Source organism: Nilaparvata lugens, chromosome 5, assembly GCF_014356525.2.
Source record: "Nilaparvata lugens isolate BPH chromosome 5, ASM1435652v1, whole genome shotgun sequence".
NCBI classification, from domain to species: Eukaryota; Metazoa; Arthropoda; class Insecta; order Hemiptera; family Delphacidae; genus Nilaparvata; species Nilaparvata lugens.
In genome coordinates, this window is record NC_052508.1 from 27,311,953 (window position 1) to 27,329,095 (window position 17,143).

Genomic DNA, 17,143 nt, shown 5'->3' on the forward strand with positions numbered 1-17,143 from the left:
AAATTTAAACCAACAACTAATTCCCTAGCAGATGTTACAAATAATGAAATCAGCACAATCACCCATACCCATACCTGTACACAATTTTTGGCCATCATTATTACTGGCAAACTCATATTGAAAAACTCTGTAAAAAATTGTCATCTGCGGTAGCCTATATTGAGGTCCACGTTATAATGACAGTAGATAAAGATAGGAGAACAGTTTTGCCGTTTTTCTGCCTTAATTAATTACATTCCTATATCATTGCTAATAACGGACTTGGCAAAGTTGCGAAGCTAGAAAAGGAGAGTGCTATCTGTTTTGTCGAATAATAGACAAGGATAGCATCTCCAATAATGATCAATTACTGCCATTAAAACGTGGACCTCACTATAGGCCTATTTGTTGAAGACTGAGATACATATTGGGGAAAAGAGCATTGATAGCATAGGCCTACCTACCATGCCTTATTTGTGTTTCACTTGGGATACGGCATTGTAGAATGGGGTTCAGTCCTTGTTATTCAAAAAAGAGCAATACTATATTAGGCTACTAGGAGTCACGTTAATAAAACACTAAAAGCCGATGTTTAAAAAACACATACTACTCACAGTATTTTTCATATATATTTATACACTTGAGTCAACAATCTTAGCTAACAAAACCTCCACTAAGAGGTGGGCACAAGACTAGAAATACCAAGACTTTCCAAAGCACCGTCTCACTAAATTTAAGGACTCCCAGCTTATGCTGGAGCCTTCTTAATCACCAAACTGCCACAAACACTCTTTGCCAAAGCACTCAAGCGCTATCTGATTGAGAGACCTTACTACAAAATTGTGTATGTGCAGGAGCATACCAAACTTACAGTCACTTTATCAAACAAACTAAGGACCATGGCAGACGTGAACCTCATCAAAGGGAAGATATTTTGACGATTCCCCAATCACCAGACTCCGCAGAAGACGAGACAAGTAACAAGTAAGTAGGTAGGCCTACGAGGTAAGGCATTAGTTATTGGCATTACACAATTAGCCTAAACCAACCCCTTTGCTTTAAGATTTGTTTATTGTCAGAACATTAAAAACAATAATGCAAGACATCGTCAAAAATATACAAACAAAATTTTAACAATTTATCACAGGTCATAGAATTACATCACATTATTTAGTATTTCAAACTGTAAGGTTAGCAGTCAATTAAAACAAATTTTACATCAATATATGACAACCTATTGATATAACCTAAACTTCTTGGTGAAGTGAACTCTAGAAGTACCTTAATTAAAAATCAACTCTAAACTATACTTTATTAATTGTTTAGAAGTCAACAATAAACTTTTATTTAAAACAAAATTTGGAGAGAAATAAATTTGGAAAAATCTCTTGCCTCTTGTTTTCTCTTCCAATTATTGTATATGGCTTCAATCTTGTATTTTAATAAAATTGTTAAAGAAAATAAAATAACAGTTGTTTATTTTAACTGTTATGTTAATAAATGTTTATAAGACAAAAATAAGCGTAATTATAATATTGAGGTGTTTTTGGTATAGTGACAACTGTTGGATTTTGTATCTAGAATTTATGGCAATTACTTACCTTTCCAACATATAGCTCAAAATAAGGTACTAATGCACTCATATTAATACTCTGTAAAATTAGCATTGGTATTTCAACTTATTACACTATTTTTAAACAATTAATTAGAAATATACTTCATGTCGTTTAGTTTTTATCATTATCAAAGATACAACAAAGACAACAATCAACAAAAAATCCTTCTCTTTGCCGGGTGGGATATTGGTTGGGCAGGAAGGAGGAATGACCGGACGTTATAGTTTCCATTGTTGAAATTTTTTTCGAATTATCCTGTTTGAAAAAGTCAAAAAATCCTTTTAGAGAATTATTTTCGAAGATAAAAATGAAAATAATTCAATTTATAGCTTTAAAAAGCCTATAACTATGAAATTACTATCCTACAGTTCTCAGCGTGTATTGTTGGTTAACGAAAATAAAAAATCTAGGATTGCTCGAATTGAAAGTGGACGATTTATGAGTTCATTGAGAAGTGTTTGACACCGTATTTCAATTTTTAATTTACGGACAATTAATAGTTTTTATCTAATTGTTTTTTGAATTGGGTCAAATCACTTTGAAACTGAATATTAATATACCATCCACTTTTTTCTATGTGGCTAAGTAAATTATTGAAACAATAAAAGTGGTAGGTTTATATTTTTCTCTATTAAAAATACCAGCCAACAAATATTTTTCATCTGCAATTCAAACCTGAAACGCGCGAGGTGTTTTTGGTATAGTGACAACTGTAGGATTTTGTATCTAGAATTTATGGCAATTACTTACCTTTCCAACATATAGCTCAAAATAAGGTACTAATGCACTCATATTAATACTCTGTAAAATTAGCATTGGTATTTCAACTTATTACACTATTTTTAAACAATTAATTAGACATATACTTCATGTCGTTTAGTTTTTATCATTATCAAAGATACAACAAAGTAAGCCTTTTTATATAGCCGTCCAGCTGATAATAAATTGTTACAACTTTTGCCGATAGATAGCGCAATCGGCAGTGCCAATCGGATGACCGATTTTTAGGTTTTAGATTTCAGGTTATGTTGTTAGAAAACATAAAGTTATTAAAATTATTTGATTTGCAGTTTCTAAAAAAAATGAAGATTAAGGAAAATGTTGTGTACATCACGAGTAAAAAGTACTTTTCTCCCTCAGGAAAATTGTTGCTCTTGGCTTCCCCTAGGGCTTCAAAATTTTTTTCCACAGGGAGAAGAAGTTGTAGTTTTCACTCTAGATATACAAATAACTATTTCAAGATGTTTGATGTTTTTGAACGGGTAGTATTATAATAGTCAACTGTCTACTAGCTTTGATGGGAAGATACATTTTCAAGATGTTCCATGTTTTCAAATGAGTAGTATTATAGTCCACTAGACAGCTGATTTATGATGAATAATTCTATAGTCTGATATAGACTTCTTTTCCTTATGTATTATCCTTGAAATGCAAAATTTTATAAAAAACCTTGTATGTAGCCTACATTGACGCAAAATTCAAAAAGGAACATATCTGTGAAATTTCATGATAATATATTGCTGCGCTTCGCTGTGAATGTGGAACATATATTATATAAAGATGAAAACATATAAACAAAAAGAAATGCAAAATTGTTGACTTGAATCTTAGACCTCACTTTGCTCGGTCAATTAGCCGATTGATTTTGGAACTTATCATGATCCTTTCACCATTATTCTGATCAGGGGTGCCCATCCCCCCAATGGTCCATGTCGCAAAATTCCCCCCCCCCAAAATTTGGTATCCATTTAGGTACTTAAAAACTGTATATTGAAAAATCCCCCCCCCTTTTTACTTTCCTTGCCCTATTACCATAGGTAAGGAAAGTATTGCTTTCCAAAAAAAATTAAGGTACCCCGATTTCAAGTTTTCTATACATTTAAAGAGTCCAAAAACATGATTTTTGGGTGTTGGTCTGTGTGTATGTGTGTATGTCTGTGAACACGATAACTCCATTCCTAATCAACCGATTGACTTCAAATTTTAAACTTAAGGTCCTTATACCATAAGGATCTGACAATAAGAAATTCAATAAAATTAAATTCAAAATGGCGGAAAAAATGGCGGATAATTACTGAAAAACCATGTTTTTCACGGTTTTCTCGAAAATGGCTCTAACAATTTTCTTCAAATTTATACCATGGATAGCTATCTATAAGCCCTATCAACTGACATGAGTCTCATTTCTGGGAAAATTGCAGGAGCTCCGTAATATTCTTGAGAAAAATGGCGGATAATCACTAAAAAACCATGTTTTTCAAGGTTTTCTCGGAAACAGCTTTAACGATTCCCTTCAAATTTATACCATGGATAGCTATTTATAAGCCCTATCAGCTGACATGAGTCTAATTTCTGGGAAAATTGCAGGAGCTCCGTAATATTCTTGAGAAAAATGGCGGATTATTACTAAAAAACTATGTTTTTCACGATTTTCTCAAAAATGACATGACCGATTTTTTTTTTCAAATTTATACCCTGTATAGTTATTTATCAGCTCTATTAACTGGCATGAGTCTCCTTTCTTGGAAACCAATGAGGAGTCCACCCCATCCTTGAGAATTGGACTTTGTAGCCTCCTTCTTGTGCATGGTAGCACAGTAGCGCTGTAGGTAGCGCAGTTCATAGAAAGAACACATAGTCGAGATATTTAATCTATAGAACAGCTGTTTTGACGACTTTTGAGAAATATCATTGAATTTCACAATTTACACAAAGGAAAAAGTACTCAGAAAACAATTATATATACAGATATACAGTAGTCTGATCATAGTGTCAAGTATGTTGCTGCCAATCGTCATTATGTTATTCCCCTAAATTATTCTCCTTTAAGAATGGGGCTTATAAGTTCAATGAGCAAGGAAAGTTGTGTGAGTGCGCCACACCAGATTTTTCCCTAGTTTTTTCCAAAAATCCCCCCCAAAATTGAGCCTCATGTCACAACTTGCAACATCAAAACATGCTGTGGGCACCCCTGATTCTGATTATGATTCTCTCCTTCCTCATGACCAGAAATCTGGATTGACTGTGTAGTGTCTGGAAGTGGACCTGACTTGGTCCTTGTCATAGTATTGACATATACATTATGTCAGAAATAAAACACTTATTTAAGTTTTTCACTCCATGAAACATTTGAAAAATGAGGATCTGACAATGAGAAATTCATAAGATTCAATTCAAAATGGTGGATAATGACTAAAAAAACCATGTTTTTCACGGTTTTCTTGAAAAGGGCTCCAACGATTTTCTTCAAACTCATACCCTGGATAGCTATTTATAAGCTCTATGAACTGACATGAGTCTCATTTCTGGAAAAATTGCTGGAGCTCTGTAATACTATTGAGAAAAATGAATTTTGTTAATTTTTTATCACATTTTTCTCAAAAATGACTTGACCGATTATTTTCAAACTCATACCCTTTATAGTCATTTGTCAGCTCTATCAACTGGCATAAGTCTCATTTTTGGTAAACTAACAAGGGGTCCAACTCATCCTTCAGTAATGGACTTTGCAACCTCCTTCTCGTGCATGAGGTAGGTAGGTAGGTAGAGCACTAGAGCAGCTTAATATTATATTATGTAGACACCAGAGGACATCTTGAGGGTCTCATCCAGTATGAAGAGCTCTGCTTTTTTTATAGTAAAGAATTTCATAATAATATGTTTACAGTGGGTTCATTAAAAGTATTGTTAAGGTGATTTTCGTTTCCCTGGCATACTGTATAAACCTATGTTTAGCTTAATCTGTTTTAATGTGATAGATGTGATCCCAACAATTACCAGGCACACATCAACACGAGAGTTTTGTTGCAGTGCGAATTCAATCGAATTCAATTTGTAGAGCTTGCCGTGCGGAAATTTAATACCATTGTGGTGTATGTGCTGGCGCAAACCAATGTGTTGCGAAATATTCCCTTGAGAATAATTTGCAGCTTTTGCTACATGAAGCATTTGCAACGCTTTTTTGTGTTGTCAATTTTGTGGCGAGTTCTGGAACTACATTACTGTAGTTTAGTTTTGTCTTGGGCACTGTAAAAACCATCTTTATAGTGCCTTAGTTTTGTCTGCCTTGTCGTCGTCCAAATCGAATATTCCTGCACTCCACATTGTGGTTTTTTCGCTTCCCAGTGTGTGTGCTTCAATATTTCGCAACGAAAACTTCGTTTGGAAACAGCAGTCTGAATTCTTGAAAATTCTGCAATGAATTTGTACGCATGGGTGTGCACATACCTAATATTGGATTACAGCCCAGTATCTTTGTGGTTAACTATAGAACCCTTCATTTGTCTTGCAATAAATTTGTTTCATCCCACATCTACGTAGTCTCGCTAATAACGATCGATATTGTGAATTCGATATATTTCCAATTCCACCAGCTGACAAGATATTTTGAGTTCCACCAGCCTGCACGATATTCGGAGTTCCGCCTGTCAACATATTCGAAGTTCCATATACAGTATTTTCAATTCGGGCCAGCTGCACAAAGAAGAAATTCCTTCTACTTTGTGCCATCTGCAAGATATTTTGAGTTCCAGATATTCCCAATTCATGTGACCCATATCTATATCACCTATACCACAGTATACCTATTCTGTGCCTATACCACAGTATACATACAGTATGGAAACTATTGGAAACTTGGCTATAGTGCGGTCCACGTTATAATGACAGTATTTGATCAACTTTGATTCTGCTATCCTTGTCTATCATTCGACAAAGCCGGAGGTACTATCCTTTTCTAGGTCCACAACGATGCCAATTATGATTTTGACAGTGTAGAAATATAATTAATCAATGCAGAGAATCGGCATCGCTATTCTTCTATCTTTATCCACTGCCATTATAACGTGAACCTCACTATAGTACCCTGACGCTAAAATCCGCCATCTTGTTAGGAAGTGCCGCATTGTAATAGTCACAAAGTAGCAGGAATCCTCTTCTCTGTGGTAATAGTATTGATGGTAGGTTCGGATCACTTTAATGATCCGGATCAATTGATCTCGTTCACTGCCACAAGCCAATCAGAAAACCAGGATTGGAACTTCCCAAGGTCACGTGACGTGTTTAGTATTGGCGGCATGTAAAAAGCATTGGTTACATTAAGACGTTTGATTACAAGTTTCCATTCTGTACCTATTCTGTGCCTATACTCTCCAAGATATTCGAGATTCGAGATGTTAATGGCAGAGAAACATAATATGAATTTTGTGAAGTTAATGGCTTATTTGCAGGTACACAGTTTGGACACAGTATACATACAGTATGGAAACTTGGCTAGTCCCTGACGCCTAAATCCGCCATCTTATTATAAGAAGCGCCGCATTGTCATAGTATTGATGGTAGGTTCGGATCACTTTAATGATCCGGATCAATTGATCTCATTCACTGCCACGAGCCAATCAGAATACCAGGATTGGAACTTCCCAAGGTCACGTGACGTGTTTAGTATTGGCGTCATGTAAAAAGCATTGGTTAGATAGGCGTTTGATTACAAGTTTCCTTTCTGTATATATTCTGTGGTTTGGATTCAGTTCAATGAGCAAGGAAAGTTGTGTGAGTGTATCACACCAGATTTTTCATCAAAGGGTACTACAAGTTTTATATTGTTTTTATCAATTCTTATTCAATCATGATGTATCGATATAAATTAATTCATTTCAAGTGATTTCATGGTATGTTTTAGAATATAAGAACAAAAGTAGCAATTCTTCGATTTGAGTGTGTTTTAAAATGAACGGTAAATTTAATTTCTACTAAGATGGCGCGGTCTTGGCACACTCAGTTGGTTTTGGTGCCATTTAAAATGTGGGCGAACCGGAACCCTGTCGGTATTTTGGCGTGCTCAAAGGCGCCTCGGGCGAGCATTGAATGTACGTGTGGACGCGATTTTGCCATACGGGTGAGGCAAAACGTAAACATTGAAGGCGTCATAACCTAATTCCAATGAATTAGGTTAATGAATGACAAATCAAATTGTGATCCAATAACTAATTGTAAATTGTAGGATTTTTGTAATTTTGTAGGATATGTGGATTGTCAAATATTTAAATAGAAACATGCATGGAGTATATAATTCGTATCATGATTAACAAATTTAGAACTGCATAATTTAAGTGAAAAAAGCTTCTCTACAGGGTTCCTACAAGAAAGTATAGATCAAATATTATTTTACTGTGGCTATCAAATCATCTTGTGTTTGTTTCATGTTATCAATCAGAGTTGTTAATTAAAATTGTAATCTTCAATATGATATTATACGTTTTAGATGGCTAGGCTATCTATAGAGAGATATATTCAAACTTTGAACTAGTATTCCCTTGAAGGTAAATCTTGAAGCTAATCTTTTGGAGAATCTTGTTTTGTCATGTGTAAGAGCAGAGTTAGTTTAAAATGGGCAGCAATTTAGTATTTGATTCAATTTATGGCTAATTTCCTTAAAGACGACTGTCAATTTTGTGAGACAGTCTTAAGTGCTTTGATTAGGTCATCAAAACTTCTGGAATTATTGTAGAATTTTTCTTTTTTTGAGATTCTGAATAGATATTGGAAACCAACAAATGAATCGCCTAATGCCAAGAATCTCAAAGTTAGAGCCAATCGTTCTTGTGGAGTTATTGCTTCCCTCATGATGATATCATTTTTTTGTTTAGATAACTAGTTGAATTAGATTCAGTATATTAACAACATAATGTTTTGACAACCTAAGAAAGATTGAATTGTCAATATTATGCCATGTAGCAATTTATTTCCTTACTTCAACCTACAATCGTTCAACCCACCAACATCGTTTGTCAAGTTTTATTTTTAATTTTATTATATAAGTCATTGAAATAAAATGATACTGCTGCAATTTGTGATAACTATCTTCAATGATGGAATGACGCCATTGTTCAATTGTTGTCATGTTGTGGAAAATCTACATCTACCATGTCTTCGTGTCGTCTGCAAATCAGATAGCTTTTGAATGCTGAGGCATACGTGGATCGCGTCCACAAGGACGTACAGTGAATGTTGAGGCATATGTACATACGATTGTTCGCGCGAATCTGTACGGACGTGTGTACAAGGCTTAATAGTCACAAAGTAGCAGGAATCCTCTTCTCTGTGGTAATAGTATTGATGGTAGGTTCGGATCACTTTAATGATCCGGATCAATTGATCTCGTTCACTGCCACAAGCCAATCAGAAAACCAGGATTGGAACTTCCAAGGTCACGTGACGTGTTTAGTATTGGCGGCATGTAAAAAGCATTGGTTACATTAAGACGTTTGATTACAAGTTTCCATTCTGTACCTATTCTGTGCCTATACTCTCCAAGATATTCGAGATTCGAGATGTTAATGGCAGAGAAACATAATATGAATTTTGTGAAGTTAATGGCTTATTTGCAGGTACACAGTTTGGACACAGTATACATACAGTATGGAAACTTGGCTAGTCCCTGACGCCAAAATCCGCCATCTTATTATAAGAAGCGCCGCATTGTCATAGTATTGATGGTAGGTTCGGATCACTTTAATGATCCGGATCAATTGATCTCATTCACTGCCACGAGCCAATCAGAATACCAGGATTGGAACTTCCCAAGGTCACGTGACGTGTTTAGTATTGGCGTCATGTAAAAAGCATTGGTTAGATAGGCGTTTGATTACAAGTTTCCTTTCTGTATATATTCTGTAGTTTGGATTCAGTTCAATGAGCAAGGAAAGTTGTGTGAGTGTATCACACCAGATTTTTCATCAAAGGGTACTACAAGTTTTATATTGTTTTTATCAATTCTTATTCAATCATGATGTATCGATATAAATTAATTCATTTCAAGTGATTTCATGGTATGTTTTAGAATATAAGAACAAAAGTAGCAATTCTTCGATTTGAGTGTGTTTTAAAATGAACGGTAAATTTAATTTCTACTAAGATGGCGCGGTCTTGGCACACTCAGTTGGTTTTGGTGCCATTTAAAAAGTATTGGTTGGATAGGAAGTTACCTTTCTGTATGTATTCTGTTGTATAGTGTTTACAAGTTTGTATAACCTTAAAATCTTCTTTGAGAAACAAATTACAATTACAACCAATTTATAGTTGACATACAAATTTTCAATAAAATAAATAAATAGTCTTTGCTTTCTGTTTTTGATTGATAATAATTTATGTCATACTGATCCAATTTAAGTAATGTTACTTGTCAACTGTACTCGACCATAATAAACCTATTAATACCCTGTAATAAGGAAACTTATAAGGTAAGTAAAACTAATGCTCTACAAATTGGATCTTCATGATATGCTAGGCTACACTTGTTAAATTATTTTGATCTCAAGAATTGAGGTCTATTCCTGGCTTGAATTGATGTCACCTCCGCTACATGAATCATTGTTGAAGAATGAAGATTTCTTGCACTGTGGCATTCTACAAGAAAGGTGACTATTCTCTTATAAGCTATCAACCTGTCTCAGTGATGTCTGTCTTTGCTAAGATCTTTATGAAGATACAGATAGTGGTTTTTTTCAATCCAATAGGCTCTTCTCAGATCTGCAGCAGCCAGCACGCTTCTAAGAAGACCCAGATAACGGTTACTGCAGTAGCGGAGCTGGTGGACAGAATACAGGGGGCCTTTAAAAGAGCCGGCTCTGTGTCCCTGACTCTATTCGTCCTCAGCTAAGCCTTTGACTGTGTGACGCATGAGATTGTACCAGGAAATATTGAACGTTATAATGTAAAGAGAGCTGCTGTCCAGCTTATTTGAAAAATCAAAGACCGGTGATCTCCATTAGAGGTGCAACATCAAGAGCTCAACTGGTGTGGCGGGTTGTTCCACAAGGCTCAGTGCTGGGTCCGGTGCTGATTTTGGTCGCAATCAATAATATTGATCTGGAGGGCAGTGCGCTGAAGTTCGCTGACACCATAATCATCTCAACAGCCAGGACCCAGTTGCAGCACAACGGCTGACAGCCTGTTTGAGGCAGCTAAAGGCAAAAAGGCTGCTTTTAAATGTGGACAAGACTCGGAGGATGATTTGTTCCCCGAGCCTCAGCCAGGGCGTCGTTAAGGGGAGCGTGTCCCTGCTTGGATTCAACATCGATCCATACTCACCTGGGAGCATCACATTCAGGGCATCTGTAAGAGACTGGCAAAAATCACCTACCTGCTGCGAAAACTCATACAGATGGTGAGCAGGCCCTACCTTGTGACTGCATATTTTGCTCTTTCCCATAGCATTCTTAGCTATGGTTTGCTGCTCTGGGGGCATGCTTCGGCTTGTCATAATGTCTTCCTGCTGCAGAAGAGGGCAATTTGAGTGGTGATTCTCAGTGCGTCAGTGGATACTTGAAGCATTACAGATCTCTCTTCACATCAACTAGAATAATGACCCTGTTTAGTCACTATGTGTACTTGTGTGCTGTGTATGTGCATGTAAACCTTGGGACTTTCAGTATAAGAAGTGAATTCCATGATCAAAATACAAGACAGATGTTTATCAGATGTGCCTTTCCGCCGGCTCTTAAGAACACGTGATGCATTCCCTGCCTTGGCCCTGCGAGCCTATAAGAGGCTGCCAGATGGAGTGAAAGGATTGAACTCGCCAGCGTTCCGGTCCCAACTTAAGACCTGCTTACTAACCAACCAACTTACTAATCTACTCAGTTGGGGAATTTTTGAAGAAGACCTACAGGGCTTGGTGTAGTCAGGCTGCCATTTTGATTTTTAGTTTTGTGTGTATATATTTCTTAAATTCATGACGCAACCTATCTGGCTCTGCTGGCATTGTTGAAGAAGGAGGTAGTTCAGGCAATTCTTGTCTATCGGGTTTTATATTCATGAATTTTGTCATTTATTGTAAACATTTTAGGTTTCCTCGTCACCATCATGGCTGGTTCCAAGATAAATTGAAGGTGGAGTCAAAATATTCAGTTGTTGAAACAGTACATTGTTTACTATGTGCTAAGTTGAACAATTTTGTAAAAAAAATAAAATTAAAAGGAGTACAAATAGATTACCATCTAACATGAAGTGATCATATTGATTTTTTGTGCAGCAAGTTATCTAAATCCATTATTTTTTTGTTAGACTTGAAAATATCATATCTATTCAACCATATTTTAAATGTGTATTTCTCTTTGTTTCATTGACCGAGCGAAGTGAGGTCTAAGATTCAAGTTGACGGTTTGGCATTTCTCTTAATGTTTAAATGTTGTTATGTTGCGCATTTACGGCAAAACGCTGTAAAAGATTTTCATGAAATTTGACATGTATGTTCCTTTTTAAATTGCGCGACGACGTATATACAAGGTTTTTGGAAATTTTGCATTTCAAGGATAATATAAAAGGAAAAAGGAGCCTCCTTCATACGCCAATATTACCGTAAAAATCAGACCATAGAATTATTCATCATAAATCAGCTGTCTAGTGGACTGCTAGTAGTTCTGTGAACAGTAGACTTCACTCAGTATTCTCATCCACAAGTACCTGATGTCAACTGTTTTAAATGTTTAAAAAATCAGTTCACGTTTGAATTTGTATTCCATTATTTATTAATATTTATGTTAATTTAAACAACGAATAGAATATATTTCTATTCCAGAATTTATATAATATTCATCCAGTTCCGTGATAATCTTTCCATCTAATGGAAATATTAATTTTTTTCAATCAAAAATATTATAATTTCTTCAGCATTATTTAGTTCATTTGATTATTTTTAATCACCTATTAAATTAGTTTTTTCGAATGTGAGGATATTGATACTGATGGACACGCATAAAGGATTAAGTTATTAACATTTTGTTAACTGATTTTGTTAATAACTTTGGTGTAAACCCAGCTTAAAGATGCATACCTCTTCAAGGTCTTTGATTGAAACTATAGACCTTATACAAATACAGTAATAGACTGGCTTATCCACACATCTGTGTAATCACTTGTCAGCTGATTTATGATAATTCTATAGTCTGATTTTTACTCTATTATTGGCGTATGAGGGAGGCTCCTTTTTTCCTTTTATATTATCCTTGAAATGCAAAATTTCCAAAAACCTTGTATATACGTCGACGCGCAATTTAAAAAGGAACATACCTGTCAAATTTCATGAAAATCTATTACCGCGTTTCGCCATAAATGCGCAACATATAAACATTTAAACATTAAGAGAAATGCCAAACCGTCGACTTGAATCTTAGACCTCACTTCGTTCGGTCAATAATACTACCCGTTCAAAAACATTGAACATCTTGAAAATGTATCTTTACATCAACGTTATCAACGTTAGTAGACAGTTGTCTACTAACTTTGTCTTTCCATAATCTGAGGCCATGATTCTTTATTTGTTCTTCTGTTATCGATTCAGGTAAGCCACTCACATACTGAAGATAAAGAACCGGCCCCAAATCTGATCCCTGAGGTATTTCTGTATCTGTGGTATCCAGAATATATTATTAAATTATTAATTTTTTGAAATTAGGATTGGTTCTCGTGAAATTGTTCACTGTTAAAATTTAACCGGCTTTTGTTCAACCGGGCCAAGGTGTTTGGTCAAGCCGACCAGTATGTTTTGCACTAACCATCTGCTTCCTGTTTGACAGATACTATCATGCTGTAATCCATTTTAGTTTCGAACCCTCAATACCCAAAACCTGCATCTTCATCATCAACTTCTAATGGGGAATAAGAAGGTCAAAAGCCATTGTTATATCGTAAAAACTTAGTCATTGATTCTTCCTTTGTATTCAAGTTAACTGTAGATCAACGACATTACCTACATTCAGTCCTTCAAATAATCTGCCACCATACTCCATGCCCTGCTTTGGAACCATATCTGGAGAGCTTATCAAACAGAATGGTATGAGAGATACTCAGACAAAAGTTCAGCACAAGGCTGAACTCTGCTCCTCAAAGGTCTTACGGATCCTGTATCCCTATCAAGGACAGTCCAGTTGAGATTGTTGAGCTCCCTCTGCTGAATTCATGCTGCGTATCTCCCAACATGCCATTATTCCTCTCCATGTACTCATTCTTCCAATTTAATTTACTTACCATACCAGTACTTATTGACTTCTTCATCCTCACCTGCGCAGGATTGAGGGTAGTGGAATATCGAAATACCCTAAATCTGGAAGCTTATTGATTTCGAACATCATTTCCATTTTAATCACGCACACACCTATGATAGCCCAGTCAATAAAGGTTTTTTTCGATCCGAAAATTAAATAAAAGCTGAATCTTTTACCATCGATAGAACCCTCCCAGAGGGTCATTCTCCCAAAACTCCCAAGAAATCCCCTTGGAGCTTTCCCCCTAGCCCCCCTCAAAGTTGAAAAATGCAGGTAATCACGGGGAATCAATTATCTCTGTACCCATTGATCGGAAACAGTTCTATTATATGCCATTCGATTCGTTACATTATGGACTACAATATTAGATATATTTATTTTTTCAATAAAATTAACAGTTTTCTTGATAAAATAATATATATGTAAAAATTTAGGGGGTTTGCGATTTGATTTTTTTGTTTTCTTCGATTAACTTCAAAGCAAGTAGTTTTAAAGAAAAATGAGCCGAATAATTAATGTAGCCACTCTCATTGCAAATCCATTGATGTATATTGTTATGTATTTGCGATTCGATTAGTAAGACCTGCTTACTAACCAACCAACTTACTAATCTACTCATGTAAAATCTGACAAAGCATTTATTGGAACGGTTCCACTTGTTATTCGTTCCGCTACTACGTAGACATCACGTCTGTCTGTCTGCGCGCTGTGTCTTTTGTGCGTCTGCGCTGACCAGTGACGTCACAGTTGGTTCTTCGACACTGCTTCAGTCAAGCTGGTTTTCTATACTTTTATTCGTACTTTTTCGTCGGATTATTTGCCGTTGCAATTTTAATATTTATACTATTCGATTTTTTGGAATTTAATCTTGTCTTTAGGCATCTTACTTTCTAGTTATTTGCTACTTTTTCACCATACGTTTGTAAACGTGTTGTTCGTGGCTGTCATTTCCGCCTTCCCGTTTTTGTTGCTAGCGTCTTTAGGTTTTGCTGTTTGTCTTTCAATGGAGGTCGTCGGGCGTGCATCCTGCGCCCGGTCTAAACTTTTCATCTGAATTCATCGGACCTACAGAACGTTTTTAAATTGTGAATTATTCTTCAAATTAATTCGTTTGTTCTATTCTTCAAGTGTGATTCAATTATTCATCGAGTTCTTCACTCAGTTACTCTGTTAAACTTTGATAAACTTTGTCAAGAATTGCAACCTCGTGTGAGCATTCATCGCTACTTATTTGATCTACAGAACGTTTTTAAAGTGTGAATTACTTCTGCAAATTAATTCATTTATTCTATTCTTCAATTGTGATTAAATTATTCATCGATTGCTTGCATATTGCTTTGATAAACTTTGTCAAAAATTACAACCTCGTGTAGGCTTCAGTTACCATTTTTCTACAATTGGCTTCACCTCGTGAAACTCAAACTTTCAAGTGCATCATCTCTACTGTTTGGAAATCAATCCAAAAATTCCACAACTTGAAGATCGGATTATTCGTTTGGAATTCTACTTGCTCCAGCCTACATTTCCACTGGGGGATTCGCCTGCTGTAGTGGACGTTTCCATGCTTGTCATCGCATGGCCAGATCACTTCATCGCTTGCTGATGTCCTGTTCCTGTTGGTATTGCGGAGTCATTGCCTGTCTGCCTGGCCGCATCTCCTCTTCAAAATTTTATTCAGGTTATGTAAATCGTTCTATTCAATTTTCATTTACGTATATACTTATTAATTTATTAATGTCTATCTCAACATTCAATTCACTGAGGCCACTGACGCCTACTAATTTGTTTTATTAATGTCTATTTTGACATTCAATTCACTGAGGCCACCGACGCCTACTTATTATTTGGTTAATGTCTATCTTGACATTCAATTCACTGAGGCCACCGACGCCTACTTATTATTTGGTTAATGTCTATCTTGACATTCAATTCACTGAGGCCACCGACGCCTACTTATTATTTGGTTAATGTCTATCTTGACATTCAATTCACTAAGGCCACCGACGCCTATTAATTCATTGGATTTGACAGCTACCCTTGGCTTTACAAGTGATTTTCTGAGGCCACTGACGCCTACTAATTGATTTATTAATGTCTATCTTGACATTCAATTCACTGAGGCTACCGACGCCTACTTATTGTTTAGTTAATGTCTATCTTGACATTCAATTCACTGAGGCCACCGACGCCTATTAATTTATTGGATTTGACAGCTACCCTTGGCTTTACAAGTGATTCACTGAGGCCACTGACGCCTACTAATTGATTTATTAATGTCTATCTTGACATTCAATTCACTGAGGCTACCGACGCCTACTTATTGTTTAGTTAATGTCTATCTTGACATTCAATTCACTGAGGCCACCGACGCCTATTAATTTATTGGATTTGACAGCTACCCTTGGCTTTAAAAGTGATTTTCTGAGGCCACTGACGCCTATATAATTGTATTCAATAGTAGCAATTATTCTTTGGATTTGACAGCTACCCTTGGCTTTACAAGTGATTTTCTGAGGCCACTGACGCCTATATAATTGTATTCAATAGTAGCAACTATTAATTTATTGGATTTGACAGCTACCCTTGGCTTTACAAGTGATTTTCTGAGGCCACTGTCGCCTATTACTTGTTCTAATTGATGTCTGTCTTGACATTCAATTCATTGAAGGCCCATGTCGCCTATATTTACCTGGACAACCTTCATTATATTTATTAGCTACCCTTAGCTTTTAAGTGTTATTTTAAGGCCAGTGACGCCTATTAATTGTTTGGTCGAAGTCTATCTTGACATTCAAATCACTGAAGGCCTATGCCGCATATATTTTTTATGTATGTTACTTGCTGAGCATTTTTTACAGCTTATTGTCATTTTTTAATCATTAATATTGTATCTTACAGCAATAACCTTCATTATAGCACTCAATTTATATTCATTTCAGGTATCATTAATACTATCTTTTCAATTATTGTCAGACTTCAATGGTCATTAATGTCATTGACCTAATTTCATTTAAATTTTGTATTTCTCTACATTATTTCACATGTTGTAATTTTCCCAAGATATTTGACTCATTGTTTTTGTATGTGGCCATCTGCCTATCATTATTTAAAGATTCAAAGACTTAAAGACTTAAAGATATTTAACTTAATCTACTCACAATTGTTCTTGTATGTGGCCATCTGCCTATTATTATTTTATTGATCCCAAAATATTTGACACAATTGTTTTTGTATGTGGCCATCTGCCTATTATTATCTTATTATTATTAAATCTTATCTTGTTGATTCATTTAGTCTATTATTGGCGTACTTACCACAATTCAAGCTATCAGTATTTTTATGCACAGAATTCAAAGATTTATTTGTAGGTATTTATAACAACTATCATTCACAGTCCACTGCCCTGACCTTGGATTCTGTCAACTCAGTTGGGGAATTTTTGAAGAAGACCTACAGGGCTTGGTGTAGTCAGGCTGCCATTTTGATTTTTAGTTTTGTGTGTAT

General features: G+C 35.7%; 2 protein-coding genes and 1 long non-coding RNA gene across 6 annotated transcripts in view; 2 read left to right on the top strand and 1 right to left on the bottom strand.

Annotated features, from left to right (window-relative positions):
- LOC111045598 (helicase SEN1) overlaps positions 1-2,504 on the bottom strand; it is a 67,088-nt gene extending 64,584 nt beyond the window's left edge. The window contains exon 1 of one of the 2 annotated variants that reach the window (XM_039428062.1): positions 2,346-2,504. In XM_039428062.1, coding sequence (XP_039283996.1) covers positions 2,346-2,411 — 66 coding nt within the window. In that variant the 5' untranslated portion in view covers positions 2,412-2,504. Of the gene's footprint in view, positions 1-1,580; positions 1,790-2,345 lie in introns of those variants that run through there. The other variant, XM_039428061.1, reaches the window with a different exon arrangement.
- The window catches only part of LOC120351306, a 198,948-nt gene that overhangs the window by 82,747 nt on the left and 99,058 nt on the right, over positions 1-17,143 (top strand). The window lies entirely within an intron of this gene.
- LOC111046241 (lariat debranching enzyme) overlaps positions 7,134-17,143 on the top strand; it is a 64,408-nt gene continuing 54,398 nt past the window's right edge. The window contains exon 1 of one of the 3 annotated variants that reach the window (XM_039428063.1): positions 7,134-7,178. The gene's annotated coding sequence lies outside the window, so the exon portion shown is untranslated. Of the gene's footprint in view, positions 7,179-7,241; positions 7,265-9,549; positions 9,836-17,143 lie in introns of those variants that run through there. The other 2 variants (XM_039428064.1, XM_022331743.2) reach the window with 2 other exon arrangements.